The sequence below is a fragment of the Chenopodium album genome, chromosome 20, assembly GCF_948465745.1.
Source record: "Chenopodium album chromosome 20, dcCheAlbu1.1, whole genome shotgun sequence".
Taxonomy (NCBI): Eukaryota; Viridiplantae; Streptophyta; class Magnoliopsida; order Caryophyllales; family Amaranthaceae; genus Chenopodium; species Chenopodium album.
Window position 1 is genome coordinate 37,782,504 of NC_137853.1, and position 18,139 is coordinate 37,800,642.

Genomic DNA, 18,139 nt, shown 5'->3' on the forward strand with positions numbered 1-18,139 from the left:
ACTAGCTAGACATGTAAAATAAGTGCCTAGTCAACTTTGCATAAATCTTTTCGCAACTCCCTCAAATTAAACTTTTCTCAACCACCTAGAACTAAAATTTGAAAATATGTGCTTAAGTAATCAAATTATGGACATTAAAATCATTGTAAGGTATATTAGGAAACATGAAATGTAACTTGTCTATTGATTTAATCAAAGACCAAAGATCATACACTAAATCATTCACAGATTCAAGTATTATACTAACTTTTATAAAACTAAGACCAAGCTCATGGAGACCAACAATGTTCATAAACGATTGTTCTTGTAAATCGTAAATCTTCTTGCTACTTAAATTGGAATGTTACTTTAGAGTTAGGACGGATTAAGATCGCAGTTCATGTGATGCGGATTTACTAACTTTCTAACTCAACCTTACATAATTTCCTCATATATGCATATCCAAACCTTACAGAAAGACTATTTGTGAATGAAGAGAGCAATTCACTAATTCCTACATATAGGAAAATTATGATAGTTTTAAGGAAAATTGGACAATTTCACCCATCCCAATTGAACTCCAGGAGAATATTAGGGACCATTGTAAACATCTCAGCAATTTTTATTTTCTGGCGAAAAAAGGTAAAAAAAATTCCAAAATTGACGGCTACTATCCACATTTTTTGAGAAAATTTTGGAGGATATGGGGGCCAGAGGTGAAGAGTGTTGAGACCCTAGGGGATATATCTCAAGGTCATATAATGACGTTTGGAACCATATACGACCCTAGGGAATATATCTCGTGGTAGGTTTGAGTTCACGAAATCAGTGCAACTTGCGAACTAGTAAATTGACCGTTTGAAGGCAAATTGGATGGTTCCACCCACCCAATTGGAATCTTAAAGGATATTAGGGACCGTGGTAAACATCTCAACAATTTTTTTTTTTCGGGCGAAAAAAGGTCAAAAAATTCCAAAATAGAAGTCTAATATCCACGCTTTTTGAGGAATTTTGGAGGTTACGGAGCCTAGTGGCGAAAAGTGTTGAGACCCAAGGGATACATCTCAGATTCATATAATGTCGTTTGGAACCATATATGACCATTATATGTTGTCATAAATGTCCGTGGTAGGTTTGAGTTCATGAAATGAGTGCTAGTTGCGAAATGGTTAATTGACCGTTTTAAGGCAAATTGAATGGCTGGTTCCACTTATCCAATTGAACTCCCGGAGGGTATTCCGGACCAGGGTAAACTTCTAAGCAATTTTTACTTCTGGGGGAAAAAAGTCAAAAAATTCCAAAAATTGAAGGCTATTATCCACACTTTTTGAGGAATTTTGGAGGTTACGGGGTCCGGAAGCGAAAATTGTTGAGACCTTAGGGAATACATCTCATGGTCATATAATGTCATTTGGAACCATATATGACCATTAAATGATGTCTTAAATGTCCGTGGTAGGTTTGAGTTCATGAAATCGATGCAACTTACAAACTGGTAAATTGACCCTTTTAAGGCAAATTGGATGGTTCCAATTTCCCAATTGGACTCCAGGAGGATATAAGGGACCATGGTAAACATCGCAACAATAATTATGTTCAGGCGAAAAAAGGTCAAAAAATTCCAAAGTTGAAGGCTATTATACACACTTTTTGAGGAATTTTGGAGGTTACGGGGTCCGGAAGCGAAAATTGTTAAGACCTTATGGGATACATCTCAGGGTCATTTAATGCCGTTTGAAACCATATATGACCATTATATGTTGTCATAAATGTCCGTGGTAGGTTTCATTTCACGAAATCGGTGCAACTTGCAAACTAGTAAATTGACCCTTTTACGACAAATTGGATGGTTCCACCCACCCAATTGGACTCTTGGAGGTTATTAGGGACCGCGGTAAACATTTTGTCAATTTTTATTTATGGGCGAAAAAAGGTCAAAAAATTCTAAAATTGAAGGCTATTATCCATGCTTTTTGATGAATTTTGGAGGTTACGGGGTTCGGAGGTGAAAAGTGTTGAGACCCTAGGGGATACATCTCAGGGTTATGTAATGTCGTTTAGAAACCATATATGACCATTATATGTTGTCATATATGTTCGTGGTAGGTTTGAGTTCACGAAATCAATACAACTTGCGAAAGTGTAAATTGACTGTTTTAAGGCAAATTGGATGATTCCACCCACTCAATTGGACTCCAGGAGGATATAAGGGACCATGGTAAACATCGCAGCAATTTTTATTTCCAGGCGAAAAAAGGTCAAAAAAATCCAAACTTAAAGGCTTATTATCCACACTTTTTGAGTAATTTTTTAGGTTACGGTGTCTGGAAGCGAAAAGTGTTGAGACCTTAGGGGTTACATCTTAGGGTCATTCAATGTCGTTTGGATCCATATGTGACCATTAGATGTTGTCATAAATGTCCGTGGTAGGTTTGAGTTCACGAAATCAGTGCAACTTGCGACCTGGTAAATTGACCATTTTAAGACAAATTGGATGGTTCCACCCACCCAATTGGACTCCCGAAGAGTATTAGGGACCAGGGTAAAGATCTCATCAATTTTAATTTTCGGGCGAAAAAAAAGTCAAAATTTTCCAAAATTGAAGTCTATTATCCACACTTTTTGAGGAATTTTGGAGGTTACAAGGCCTGGAGGTGAAAAGTGTTGAGACCTTAGGAAATACATCTCAGGGTCAAATAATGCCCTTTGGAACCATATATGACCCTTATATGTTGTCATAAATAGGGTTGTACAGTGTGCGGTTTTGACCGCACCAAACCGCAAACCAAACCGCAATTTTGTAGTTTGGGGGTTTGCGGTTTGAAAATCGCAGTGCGGTTTTTGAAAATGACCGAAACGCGGTTTGCGGTTTGGTGCGGTTTCCAAAAATATTGAGACCAAACCGCACCGCAAACCGCACTTTAATGCGGTTGCGGTTTGCAATTTTTTTACTATATATTTATTAAAATTATATATAAAAGAACTAAAATGTATGAGCTAATCTTTAATTTTTTAGTTGATTAAAGGTTAAAAAAAGAGCATAGCATTTGAATTATAAACTAATAATTATAAAATAAAATAAAAGTTTTGTTTTAAAAATAATAATTATAATTTTAATATAATACGGTTAAACTGCAAACCGGACTGCGGGTTTGGTGCGGTTTTTTTAAAAGTGCGAGTTCAAAAAATTACAAACCACACTTTTGTGGTTTGGTACGGTTTATGATCCAAACCACACCAAACTGCACCGCGAACACCCCTAGTCATAACTGTCCATGGTAGGTTTGAGTTCACGAAATTGGTGCACGTTGCAAACTAGTAAATTAACAGTTTAAAGGCATATTGGATGGTTTTACACACCCAATTGGACTCCAGGAGGATATTAGGGATCATGGTAAACATCTCAGCAATTTTTATTTCCGAAGAAAACGGTCAAAAATTTTCAAAGGCTCTTATCCACACTTTTGAGGAATTTTGGAGGTTACGGGTTCCGGTAGCGAATATTGTTGAGACCTTAGGGAATACATCTCAGGATCATTTAATGTCGTTTGGAACCATATATGACCATTAAATGTTATCATAAATGCTTGTGGTAGATTTGAATTCACGAAATCGGGGCAACTTGCAAACTGGTAAATTGACCCTTTTAAGGCAAATTGGATGGTTCCAATTTCCCAATTGGACTCCAGGAGGATATAAGGGACCATGGTAAACATCGAATCAATTTTTATTTTCAGGCGAAAAAAGGTTAAAAAATTCCAAAATTGAAGGCTATTATCCACACTTTTGAGGAATTTTGGAGGTTACGGGGGTCGGAGGCGAAAAGTGTTGAGACCTTATGGGATACATCTCAGGGTCATTTAATGCCGATTGTAACCATATATGACCATTATATGTTGTCATAAATGCTTGTGGAAGGTTTGATTTCACGAAATCGGTGCAACTTGCAAAGTGGTAAATTGACCCTTTTAAGTCAAATTGGATGGTTCCACCCACCCAATTGGACCCCATGAGGATATTAGGGACCATGGTAAACATCTCATTAATTTTTATTTTCAGGCGAAAAAAGGTCAAAAAATTCCAAAATTGAAGGTTATTATCCACACTTTTTGAGGAATTTTGAAGGTTACGGGGTCCGGGGGCGAAAAGTGTTGAGACCTTAGGGATACACCTCAGGGTCATCTTATGTTGTTTGGAACCATATATGACATTTATATGTTGTCGGAAATGTCCGTGGTAGGTATGAGTTCACGAAATCAGAGTAACTAGCGAATTGATAAATTGGTCGTTTTAAGGCAAATTGGATGGTTCCACCCATCTAATTGGACTCCAGGAGGATATTAGGAACCACGGAAAACATCTAAGCAATTTTTACTTTCGGGCGAAAATAGGTCAGAATTTTCCAAAATTAAAGGCTATTATCCACGCTTTTTGAGAAAGTTTGGAGGTTACAAGGCATGTACGTGAAAATTGTTGAAACCTTAGGAGATACATCTAAGGGTCATATAATGCCGTTTGAAACCATATATGAACATTATATGTTATCATAAAGGTCTGTGGTAGATTAGAGTTCACGAAATTGGTGCACGTTACGAAATGGTAAATAAACCGTTTAAAGGCAAATTGGATGGTTCCACCCACCTAATTGGACTCCAGGAGGATATATATTAGGGAACATGGTAAACATCTCAGCAATTTTTATTTCCGGGCGAAATATGGTCTAAAAATTCCAAAATTGAAGGCTATTATCCACGCTTTTTGAGGAATTTTAGAGGTTACGGGGTTCGGAGGCGAAAAGTGTTGAGACCCTGGGGGATACATGTAATCCCCCGTATTTTTAAATATTTTATAAATGAAAATTAGAAAGAGGTACGAGGCTTCAAAGTAAGTAGATTGGCTTACTCCCTATTTCTTTCACAATGTAGATCGCATGTTTATTATTGTTTATAATTCCTAGTATCATGTTAGGATGTTTAATGCTTTCTAGTATCATGTTAGGATGCTTATAATGCTTTCTAGTATCATGTTAGGGTGCCTTTTATTGCTTTACTCTTTCTAATATCATGTTAGTACCATGTTAGGTTCAAAGCTTTGATCTTTATTGCTTAGTGACATGCTAGGATTTGTTATTAATCTTATTAGTATCATGCCTAGGATCTTGCTATTATATTTGAGCTTTATTATGCCTTAACATGATTTTGACTATTATTATCGTTATTATTATTATTATGAATATTATGATCATTTATTATTCTTTATTATTTATGTTGCTTGATTATATTTTATTTGTTATTGCTTGATCACGCCTTTTATGCAGGTTTAAAGGGAATTTGTACTTGAAATCACGCTTAATAAGATAATTAATAATTTGGTTTAGGCTAATGTGATTTTAACTCAAGTGATCGCCAATAATAGTATTATTTGTGCATTAATATTCAACCAACATAGATAAACAGGGTAGGTTTAATATAATGTTTGTATGTTATTCGAAAAGCGCACATGAATACGAGCAGAACAAAGTAGAGGCCTATTTTATAGGGCGGGTCCTTTCTTTTGTAGATTGGATTCGTACCCTCATCCCCGGACCCTGTTTGGTTCGAGACCTTATGGAGTAGTTGATGGTCCTTTTGGATTGTCTTTTGGGTTTACAAGTTCCTAAAACTTGTTGGCGACTCTTTTTGCTCTTTGTCTTTCCCTTTGGAACGCCACCGTACTTTAGTGTATGATCACAGTGGGGTTCAAGTTTGGGGTTATCATAATGCTTGAAATATTCCCTACAGTTATAAATTTCATATTTTATGAATTATAAACCTAGGGTTTCAATTTATTGAAAATCATGATTTTAGGGTTTTTATGAACAATTGATTTAGGGCTTTTATAGTAATGATGTTTTGAAATTTTGGTGATTATAACTATTGATTAGTTTAATTTAATTCCAGATTATTTTGAACACATAGATTCGTGTTTTAATTTTTAGATTTCCGTTTGTTAATATTAATCCCGTTTTAATCCCGATCAGGTTCTAAACTCATCCGATTTTGACAAAAAAGTAGTGTTTTCCATGTGGAAACCACGTTTTAAGAAAGACTCTAAATATGATTTTCGGGTAGTTTTTATTTTAACGAAGTTTTTACATACTTAAAATATTATCCATGAGTTTGATTAATAAAATTAATTATGTTTAAAGTTAATTAAGCATAAATATATGTTTTTATTGAAGTTTCAATTGTTGGAAATGGTTTCTAAGTACTATTTTTGATGTTTTATAAAGAGGGTTTAATCACCCATTAAAAAGAGAGATTTTAGGGGTTTTTATATAGTTTTCAGATTTTTATTAGACTTTGAACTTGCTGTAATTTCATGTATAAGAGTGTATTTTAAGGTTTTCATGAAGAAAAATTTAAAGAACTATATATAAGCCTTTAATTTTAACAAAAGGGAAGGTTTTAAAGTGTTGTTTGATTTGGATTTTGAAGGTTTTAAAGTAAGTTAGTATTGCTGTAAATTTAATTGATTGGGTATTGATTGAGACGTTATTATTTGGCTTAAGAGAGGAGTTTATTGAGGTGATTTCTAGTTAGTAAAGTGGCATACCAATTCGTTTGCTCAAGGTACGTACAAGTTACAAAACCTTGCTTTTAGGTGCATGTTTAAGGACAGATCGAGAACTTAGTATCATGTCTAGGGATGACTGGGTTAAATTGTTTGGTTATACATTGTGAATTTCCTTTGACGTGCACTATTCCTTATTGTAATTATTGGTTATGTTCTAATTATGCAAGGTGCGCTTAGAGGCAAAGGTATGTGATTGGTGAAATGACTTAATTATTACTCATTCATGATTTAATGAAATAGGATGAGTAAAGGAATGGTTCATGTCTTATAAGACAAGGTTAAGAGTTTGGGGTGTCTTATGCACTCAAGGTGTTTATACACCGAGGTAGTAAAGGAATAAATAATAAATGTTGCTTGCCACTAATAAATCAAGAATTGAAATTGAAAAGTTGCTTTACTTGATTGAATTGATATTGGATTGATTGTATTGTTATGCATATGAGTCATCACCAAGTCTAAACCTGTAAATCACGTAAAGTGCAAGATAGATGAGCAATAAAACTCTGGATTGGTGCACTTCTGGAGTAATGACAATCAGGGGTTGGGGTACATGGGGTATTAGCCGTGTACTTTTCTCGAGGCCGTCTGATCTACGAGTCTCTTATTTCAAATATATTTCAAAACTAGGAGTTAGGTGAGATCTCATACTAACTACGGTCACGGATGCCGCCCGTGGTCGTTGGATGTTTATTGATGTTTCCGAAAGGAGGCATGGGGTTTTTCTTTTATTGATGTTCCAAATGGAGCATGGGTTGGACAACCTTGTCTATTGCGTAATCCAATGAATAGAAATAATGATTTACCTATTATTAATTAATGGAGTCTTAGTAATATAAATGTTGAGTCGTGTGTTGAGTCTATAATTTAATGATGCATGATGATTGATTATTAGTAGCATGTAATGGAATTCTTAATTTATTTTGCAGCTTGTATGTACTCAGCTTTGCTGATTGCGTGCTTTGTGTGTCTTTCTTTGGTCATAGCCTTCGCCTTTCAATGACCCTGTGACGATCCAATTTTTACACTTGTAATATTGGGGAGCAGAATTACCACAGGTTCTTACACATGCAGCATTCATCAGGGTTGTGGGATCTTGAGTAGAGAGTTGGTTGTTTCATTTTATTTCTTTTGCAAGTTTGAATTTATTTTAATTCGATTTTATTCAACACTATTTCTTTTGGGTTTGAATTTATTTGAACACTGAATTTAATCACTTACTACTTTTATTGGGTTTTGAATAAGGGCCTTAATGGTTCCAAGTTGTATGACTTAATTTGGTTTCATTCGTTGGTTTTCAAACTTATTTATAACTGATTTAGTTTTTCCGCTGCTATTTTCTGATAAAGCCTTAACGTTTGAACACGTGGCGGTAGCACGCCAGTAATTCTCTTGAATATTGTTCAGGGTCCTCAGAGGTTTAAAGAGAGAATTATTGGGGTGTTACAATACATCTCAGGGTCATATAATGCCGTTTGGAACCATATATGACCATTATATGTTGTCATAAGTGTCCGTGGTAGGTTTGAGTTCACGAAATCAGTGCAACTTGCGAACTGGTAAATTGACTGTTTTAAGGTAAATTGGATGGTTTCACCCACCCAATTGCACTTCCGGAGGTTATTAGGGACCTGAGTAAACATTTCAGCAATTTTTTCATTTTCGGGCGAAAATAGGTCAGAAATTTCTAAAATTGAAAACTATTATCCACGTTTTTTGAGGAATTTTGGAGGTTACATGGCCCGGAGGTGAAAAATTTTGAGACCTTAGGAGATAAATCTTAGGGTCATATAATGCCGTTTGGAACCATATATAACCATTATATGTTGTCATGAATGTCCGTGATAGATTTGAGTTCACGAAATTGGTGCACGTTGCGAACTAGAAAATTTACCGTTTTAAGGAAAATTGGATGGTTCCACCCACCTAATTGGAATCCCTGAGGGTATTAGGGACCATGGTAAACAGTTTAGCAATTTTTATTTTCAGGCGAAAAAAGGTCAAAAAATTCCAAAATTGAAGTCTATTACCCACGCTTTTTGATGAATTTTGGAGGTTACAGGAACTGGTGGCGAAAAGAGTTGAGACCATAGGGGATACATCTCAAGGTCATATAACGTCGTTTGGAAGCATATATGACCAGTATATGTTGTCATAAATGTCTGTGGTAGGTTTGAATTCACGAAATCAGTGCAACTTGCGAACTGGCAAATTGACCATTTCAAGGCCAATTGGATAGTTCCTCCCACTCAATTGGACTATAGGAGGATATTAGGGACCATGGTAAACATCTCAACAATTTTTATTTTCGGGCGAAAAAAGGTCAAAAAATTCCAAAATTGAAGGTTATTATCCACGCTTTTTGAAGAATTTTGGAGGTTACAAGGTCCGGAGATTAAAAGTGTTGAGACCTTAGGAGATACATCTTGGGCTCATAAATTGCCGTTTGGAACCATATAAGACCATTATATGTTGTCAAAAATATCTGTAGGAGGTTCGAGTTCACGAAATAGGTGTACGTTGCGAACCGGTAAATTAACCGCTTAAAGGCAAATTGGATGGTTCCACCCACCCAATTAGACTCCATGAGGATATTAGAGACCATGGTAAACATCTCAGCAATTTATATTTCCGGGTTAAAAAGGTTATAATTTAAAATTTGAAGGATATGATCCACGCTTTTTGAAGAATTTTGGAGGTTACGGGGTCTGGAGGCGAAAAGTGTTGAAACCCTAAACGATACATCTCAGGGTCATATAATGCCGTTTGGAATCATATATGACCATTATATGTTGTCATAAATAATCTTGGTAGGTTTGAGTTCACGAAATCAGTGCAACTTGCGAACTAGTAGACCGTTTTAAGGCAAATTGGATGGTTCCATTTACCCAATTGGACTCCAGGAGGAAATTAGGGACCAGGGTAAACATCTAAGCAATTTTTACTTTTGGGCGAAAATAGGTCAGAAATTTCCGAAATTTAAAGGTTATTATCCACGCTTTTTGAAGAATTTTGGAGGTTACAAGCCCCGGAGGTGAAAAGTGTTGAAATCTTACGAGATACATCTAGGGGTCATATAATGTCGTTTGGAACCATATAGGACCATTATATGTTGTTATAAATGTCCGTGGTGGATTTGAGATCACAAAATTGGTGCACGTTACAAACAGGTAAATTAACCGTTTAAAGGCAAATTGGATGGTTCCATCCACGCTTTTTGAAGAATTTTGGAGGTGACGGGTCTGGAAGCGAAAAATGTTGAGACCCTAGGGGATACATCTTAGGGTCATATAATGCCATTTGGAACTATATATGACCATTAATTGTTGTAATAAATGTTCGTGGTAAGTTTAAGTTCATGAAATCAGTGCAACTTGCAAACTGATAAATTGACTGTTTTAAGGCAAATGGGATGGTTCTACCAACCCAATTGCACTCCCGGAGGTTATTAGGGACTAGGCCAGGGTAAACATCTCAACAATTTTTATTTCCGGGCGAAAATAGGTGGAAATTTCTTGAATTGTAGAATATTATCAATGCTTTTTGAGGAATTTTGGAGGTTACATGGCCTGGAGGTGAAAAGTGTTGAAACCTTAGGAGATAAATATAAGGGTTATATAATGTTGTTTGGAACCATATATGACCATTATATGTTGTTGGTAGGTTTGAGTTCACTAAATTAGTGCACGTTGCGAACTGGTAAATTAATCGTTTAAAGGCAAATTGGATGGTTCTATTTACCCAATTGGACTCCGGGAAGATATTAGGGATCATGGTAAACATCTCAGCAATTTTTATTTCCAGGCGAAAAATGGTCTAAAAATTCCAAAATTGAAGGCTAATATCCACTCTTTTTGAAGATTTTTGGAGATTATGAGGTCTGGAGGTGAAAAGTGACAAGACCTTAGGGGATACATCTCAGGGTCATATAATGTCGTTTGGAACCATATATGACCATTATAAGTTGTCATAAATGTCCATGGTAGGTTTGAGTTCACGAAATCAGTGCAACTTGCGAATTGGTAAATTGACCGTTTTAAGGCAAATTGGATGGTTCCACACACCTAATTGGACTCCTGGAGGATGTTAGGGACCAGGGTAAACATCTAAGCAATTTTCACTTTCGGGCAAGAAAAGGTCAGAAATTTGTAAAATTGAAGACTATTATCCATACTTTTTGATGAATTTTGGAGGTTACGGGGTCCGGAGGCGAAAAGTGTTGATACCCTAGGGGATACATATCAGGGTTATCTAATGCCGTTTAGAAACCATATATGACCATTATATGTTATCCTATATGTTCGTGGTAGGTTTGAGATCACGAAATTGGTGCACGTTGCAAACTGGTAAATTAATCGTTTAAAGGCAAATTGGATGGTTCCACTCACCCAATTGGACTCCAGAAAGATATTTGGGACCATGGTAAACATCTCAGCAATTTTTATTTCCGAGCAAAAAAGGTCAAAAAATTCCAAAATTAAAGGCTATTATCCACGCTTTTTGAGGAATTTTAGAGGTTACGGGGTCCGGAGGCGAAAAGTGTTGAGACCTTAGGGGATACATCTCAGGGTCATCTAATGCCGTTTGGAACCATATATAACCTTTATATGTTGTCATAAATGTCCGTGGTAGGTTTGAGTTCACGAAATCGGTGTAAGTTGCGAACTGGTACATTAATCGTGTAAAGGCAAAATGGATGGTTCCACCCACCCAATTGGACTCCAGGAGAATATTAGGGACCATGGTAAATATCTCAGCAATTTTTATTTTCAGGCGAAAAAAGGTCAAAAAAATTTAAAACTGAAGGCTATTATCCACGCATTTTGAGGAATTTTGGAGGTTTCGGGGGTCGGAGGCGAAAAGTGTTGAGACCCTAGGGGATACATCTCAGGGTCATATAATGTTGTTTGGAACCATATATGACTATTATATGTTGTCATAAATGTTTGTGGTAGGTTTGAGTTCACGAAATTGGTGCACGTTGTGAACTGATTAATTGAAAGGCAATTTGGATAGTTCCATTCACCCAATTGGACTCCCAGAGGGTATTGGTGACCATGTTAAATATTTCAGCAATTTTTATTAGACGAAAAAAGGTCAAAAAATTCTAAAATTGAAGGCTATTATCCACGCTTTTTGAAAATTTTTGGAGGTTACAGGTGTTAACGCCTGATTGTGTCTCCCCAAAAACGAGTTCCAACAAAAGACAAGAAAAACCAGTTATACTAGAAATTGGTGGGGTGCGCCAGTTATAAGAGGTGCCAGCGTTTAACAAGTGTTGCAGCCCTACCACGTGTTTTCGTTAGTGGACTGCGGCAAAAGGAGCCTTTTACTTTTGGGGAGGAGGGGGTGTTAAATGTGATTCCTCTAATTTTCTTTTTTTTAACTTGTAATAATACTTCTGTTTAACATTTGTAACTTTGTAGGTAATTAAAACACGACCTTACAGGGAAACTATAACTACATGAGCTATCCCTTATTCTCAACAATCGCAAACTTTAAATTATTACGAGTCAGACAAATTTTGAAAAAAGTTTGTTTGACTAATAATAATTCAATAGTTTTGTAATATAAATTGAATATTTACTGTGTACACAAGTAAATATCTTTTTATAAATTATGAACTTAAAAATCGCATTTTTTTGTGACGTGATAATATTTGTGATTCACAAGGTCTAAAACATGACACACATAATGCTCATTGAAAACATAACTTTAAACTAGAAATTGGTGGGGTGCGCCAGGCCCGTGCAGTAGTGCAACGCATGGACGACGCGCGAAGATCCCGGCAGCAAGCTACTGTGGTGGAACTTCCCCCTTAAAAAATAAGTTTAATATTGTTGTGGGCCATTGGCCCACATATCAGATATTAAACTGATAAGAACAGATACTACACTTGATCTTAGCCAAAAGGCCGAGAAAGGTATGAAGATTTAAATATTATATCCTTCATTTTTATATCCTTGTTCTTCTTGTTTTTCTTATCATTTTTCGATGTGGGATAATATACCTTCTGTCCGACTGTCCTTCTCCAATCTCCACCACTCTAAAGTTAAACTAGAGCTAGTTGATGGTTTTCATCCTGCTTATAGTCACTTTAATTGCACTTCTTACTTTGTTTTTCTTATCATACTAGTATTTATTTATCTCAATGATCTGGTTATGATCAAACCTATACATAATCGCAGAAAAACAAACATTTGAATATCCACCAAACTAAAATTAAATTTACACATCTCTACAACCTCAGACTCTAAAATCATTAGCTACAAATTTTCGCCTCACGAAACTTACATGTATAATAGAGAGGATAAAGGGAATTTATACATCTCAAACAAAAAGCACAAAAAGGAATTCAAACTGATTAATGTTCATTTCTTGAGTTGGTTATCTGGTGAAGGAGTCATGTTCTTGGAGTTCATTTTGCAGTATCCTCCTTTCTTTTTTTCGTCCCCGTAACACACCCACTTCTCTTCATCTTGCCCCTTATTTTCATTCCCAAACCCATCATTGTTAGAAACAGAAACTTGCCTCCAAACAGTCCATATTCTCAACATGATATAGATCATTACCAAGCATATAACAGCTGAAGTGAAAACGATTGCGACAATGATTGCAATGACTTCACCCTTAGGAAGCCATTTCCTAGATGAACCCGAGCAAGACTCTAACGGCGCCCCACATAGCCTCTTGTTTCCCACAAAGGCGCTAACCGGGAAGGACGAGAATGCTGATGGGAGTTTCCCTCGGAGAAGGTTATGTGAAATATCGAGTCTGTGAAGGCTTGAGAGCTTTCCTAGAGAGGAAGGCACTCGCCCTTGAAGACGGTTATATGAGAGGTTTAGTCGCTCGAGTTTCATGAGATTTCCAAGTGACTGAGGAATCTCCCCTGACAACTGGTTATGACTCAGGTCTAATATCACCTGAAGTTCAGTAAGCTGTTCTAGCTCATCAGGTATTTTACCTGTCAAGAAATTGTCAGAGAGCCGAAGCTCGAATAGCTTCTGAAGATGCTGGATTTCTGAAGGAATGTTTCCTGACAAGTTGTTGCCCTGCAGATTGAGGACATTAAGAGATAACAGGCTTCCTAATTCTGGAGGTATTTGGCCTGACAACTTGTTGGTATGAAGAGCGAGTTTGAGTAATGCAGAACAGTTTCCTAGCTCTTTTGGTATTGTTCCACTGAAATTATTAGAAGACAGATCAAGCTCTCCTAACCCTTTCAGATTCCCTAACCAAGTAGGAATTTTTCCGGAAAGCTGGTTATCGTTCAGCATGAGATGCTCGAGTTTTGTGGAGTTGGATAGACTAACAGCAAGCTCTCCTGACAAACTGTTGGAAGATAAATCAAGGGAAATAAGCTCTTTAAGAAGGGAAAACTCAAGAGGAATATTGCCAGTGAGAGTGTTTCCTGCAAGGCGAACACGGATGAGGTTTTTGGACAAGGCTAGCCTAGGAGGGATTGAACCAGAGAGGCTATTATTAGTCAAGTCTAATACTGTAAGAGAGGTTGAACCTGTTAGTGGATAAATACTTCCATTAAGCTTATTATGGGATAGATTGATGATTTTAAGGTTCTTTAAGAGGAAAAGAGATTCGGGTAAAGGGCCTTCAAGAGAGTTATTATAAAGGGTGATGAGACTGAGCTCTGACAAAGAACTGAATGTTGATGGGATTGACCCGGATAATTTGTTATCTGCTAAGGCCAACATCTCGAGCTTGGAGCAGTCACCCAAGGAAGGAGGAATCTTCCCTGATAACTCATTTTGCCTCAAGTGAAGCAAAACTAAGTTTTTAAGCATCCCAATTGTATCAGGAATCGAGCCAGAAAATTGGTTTCCGAAGAAATCAATCTCTGTGAGGCTAGTACAGTTTGTCAATTCTTTCGGAATGTTACCTGACATGTGGTTATCATACAGGTAGATGACACTTAACTTACTGAGCTTCCCTATTTCTGCCGGAATTTCTCCTGTGATCCCATTGCCATACAAGGAAAGAAACTTCAGGTTACTCAAGTTGCCAATCTCAGGAGGTAGCTTCCCACTGAAGCTGTTGTTGTTAAGATAAAGATCAGTGAGGTATGCCAGTTTATCAATCTCAGACGGTATCTCCCCTTGGAATTTGTTGTCAGAAAGGTCTAACTGTTGGAGGGAAAAACAGTTCAACAACTCCAAGGGAAATTTTCCTGAGATACCATTTCTTGCAAGAGAAAACATCTGCAACTTTGAATCATTCATGCAGAAGCTCACTGGAATGTCACCAGCTAAATGATTATCAGAGAGGACAAGAACCTCGAGGTTCTTCATTTTTGAAGTGAAGAGATTGAGAGATCCTGAGAGATTATTTCCTGATAAGTCTAGCTTTTGTAGCTGACTTAACAGGTTAAGTTCCGAGGGGATAGCACCACTTAATCTGTTTCCGAGCAGATTCAAGTAATTCAGTTCTTGCAAACTTCCCAGCTCTTTAGGAATCTTACCAGAAAAACTATTGTTGGCTAAGTTAAGGACTTGTAATGAATGAAGGTTACCAATTGATGCAGGTATATCGCCTTGGAGCATGTTGTTGGAGGCTGCAAAAATTTGTAGCTTCTCACATCCACCAATCTCACTTGGAATCGGGCTTGTGAGAGCGTTCTGTTGCAAATCGAGAGACTCCAAGTTCTTCAACTTTCCTATCTCAGATGGGACACTTCCATTCAACAGGCAATAAGAAATGCCTAGAACTTTCAGTTCAGTCAAGTTGCCAATACTTTTGGGGATCTCCCCACTAAGCAAGTTGTCCCCTATCCTAAGAACCTCCAACTTTGGAAGAAAACCGAGCTCATTAGGAATCTTGCCAGAGAGAGAGTTACTGTATAGGAGGAGCTCTCTTAGATTCTCAAGGCGGCCTAGCTCACCAGGAATAGGGCCAGAGAAAGAATTCATTGACAAGTCGAGAGTCTGAAGGGAAGATAGATGTGAAAAATCAGGTGATATAACACCAGAAAGCCCGGAACTTGAGAGGTTCATGCCTATAACATGAGCTTGATCAAGTGAACATGTAAGACCATTCCAGCTGCAGATACTCGTTGCAGAAGACCAGTTGCTGAGAGCATTATCAGGATCAACAAAACTCGATTTGATCCTTAAAAGCCAATACGAATCACCCAAACTCTCAGCCAAGGTGGTAGAAAGAAAAATACTGAAAATGACATAGAAAAAAATCATCAAATGAGACATCTTAGTGATATCCATTTATAGGGGTTATGCTTGCAGAGCTATTACAGCAGAAAATTTTGCATTATATAGCTCTTGGATGGATGAAATAGTGGCTAAAAATGGAAAGAAACCGATTTCGAATTACAAGTAAGATGATGAAGGGTCTAGGAGAAGGTATATATGATTATATATGTATTGAGGTCATTGCACTGAAATTGAGAGAGGCTTTAAAAGAATTTTTTTGGTTGTTTAAGAATATGGGGTAAGTAGCAGTTTTATTCTTCTGTCATGTTGGAATTTTGTCCATGCATTTTTCTGAAAGTCAGAAAAATCATGAAAAGAAGTATGGAGTTTTAGGATGGGAATATGCTTATTGTTTAAACATATAAAAAGAGAGTTTAAAGGCCCACTCTAAAACCTAAGAAGGAATGTGATGTTTCTATAATCAATCATATAAGATGTATTTCTTCTAGTTTATGATTACAAAAGTATTTGCCTTGATAAGATTCCATTAACAAAAAAATTAACATAAATAATAATTTGACTTTAAATGGAATGAGGTCATTTTAAGAAATCAAACATAGTCAAAACTGAATTATTATAAAGTTGTAAATATATCTTTCAAGCATAATACTACAAAGGAGTAGGATGATTAATTATTAAAACCATGAAAAGTTTGACTTCTGTTGAGTTTTATAGATCTAGCCAAAAAACTTATTCTCCTCAACCTCAACTAATACCCACCTAATACCATTTTTAAAAAGGGGCAAAATCACAGAGAAAATAGTAACCACTTCCAATTTTCATGTTTAAGACAGTTTTATTCATAATAAAAGCCATAGACCATGTGAAGTGTGAAGATAATATGTTCCAAGTAGTAGAGAAACATGATTGTTTGGTCCATCCAAGAGATACAAATTCAGTAGGTTAGAAGAGAATTTAATCTTTATACCAGTTGCATAAAAATCAAATTAGGTGTGTTCTCGATCTTTCACTTGAACTTATCTAAACTCATCTTATTAGACTTAATTTCACCTTATGTTTACACCTGATTGGACCTAATGAACCCTGATTAGTTATGGAACCTATTTTTTTTAAAGGTGAATATAATGCACCCAAGGTAATTAAGGATAACTGGTTTAAACATTATGTAGAGCTTAGCATAAACAAAATTGTGCGTTGCCAAATCATACCATGAGACAGATAATTTCACCTTTTTGTCAAAAATAAAAAGAAAAAGAAAAGTCACCCTATAATATCACAACTTTACAAGTCATAAATTTTCACCCACTCACTCGAGTCACTCCCGCTTTTCAATAAAAGTCACTCTTGTCTTACCATACGATTATACGACTGTTGTTACTAATAAAATTTAAGGTCGGTGTGGTTGACTTTATTATAAGGCAGTTTGAAGCTCCCCTGCTCTTCAAAAATTGGAAAATATATTATCTTCAAACATTTTAAATCAGGTTTCAATGGATTAAGAAATTAAACTTTGGTAATTTAGGTGTATAATACACATTGACTTATTATAAATTATGAAAATTATACTAGACCATAGTTCAGACAAATCAGAAAATACCAAAGATTATAATCATAGAGTTAACAAAATAAATTATCCTCAAATGGTTTCTGCCAAATACCTTTGACACAATTATGTCAATGATCTGGACCTCTATCATATTTATATTAAGAGATTCTGATTTATGTAACTACTCTGAATATCTCCAATTCATTGTTATTCCTCTATCCAAAGAATACAAGGGAGTATCAACAAATTAGCACCAAACCAGTGTTTTTTTTAATTCCAATGTATTGACTGTTATAAAAATTGGGATTAATTATTTGGGTTGAATTAGGATTTATATAATAAATTTATATAGCATAATGCAGTCAATGTGTAGTTCATGAATTAGGGGAGATGTTACTGCAAGTAGACAAGTAGTTGCAGAACCTGTGAGTGCAATCAGTTTTTTTATATCCTACATCAGAAGAGGGTGAAAATGTGACTCTTGACGCGAGTTTTCATCGTCTCGTGATGTTTGAACTTCGAGTTGTAGGAAGGGCTTTCACGATCCGCGCCTTCCTGTCCAGCAGACAGTTTGTGCTTATTAGTAATGATGCAAAGTGATTTCTCGAGAGGGGGGGGGGGGGGGGTAGTTGTTTTTCAATAGAACTAAGGAAAACAAACACAGAAAGAACTGATTAACAGGCTTAACACTTCGCATTTCTGTATTCCTATTCCGGTTCATAGTATATAAAAAGCTTCAGCACTCTCTGAAGTCTGAACTATATTCAGCATGATTTTCGGACTTTAGGTTAACAGGCTTAAGAAATGCATTCGGTGAAAG

The 18,139-nt window shown here is 36.3% G+C and overlaps 1 protein-coding gene and 1 non-coding gene across 2 annotated transcripts; both read right to left on the reverse strand.

Annotated features, from left to right (window-relative positions):
• Positions 1-12,321: 12,321 nt before the first annotated feature.
• On the reverse strand, positions 12,322-12,518 carry LOC145599827 (U2 spliceosomal RNA). The gene has a single exon (XR_014104088.1). It is a non-coding gene; the product is annotated as a U2 spliceosomal RNA (small nuclear RNA).
• Positions 12,519-12,881: 363 nt separating this feature from the next.
• Positions 12,882-15,824, reverse strand: LOC145599456 (uncharacterized). The gene has a single exon (XM_081655837.1). The coding sequence runs from the start codon at positions 15,822-15,824 to the stop codon at positions 12,963-12,965; it is 2,862 nt and encodes a 953-aa protein (XP_081511963.1). The 3' UTR covers positions 12,882-12,962.
• Positions 15,825-18,139: the final 2,315 nt, after the last annotated feature.

What these genes read in the sequence shown, in the direction of transcription:
- LOC145599456 (XM_081655837.1), bottom strand. Translation starts at nt 15,824, where the DNA reads ATGGATATCACTAAGATGTCTCATTTGATGATTTTTTTCTATGTCATT.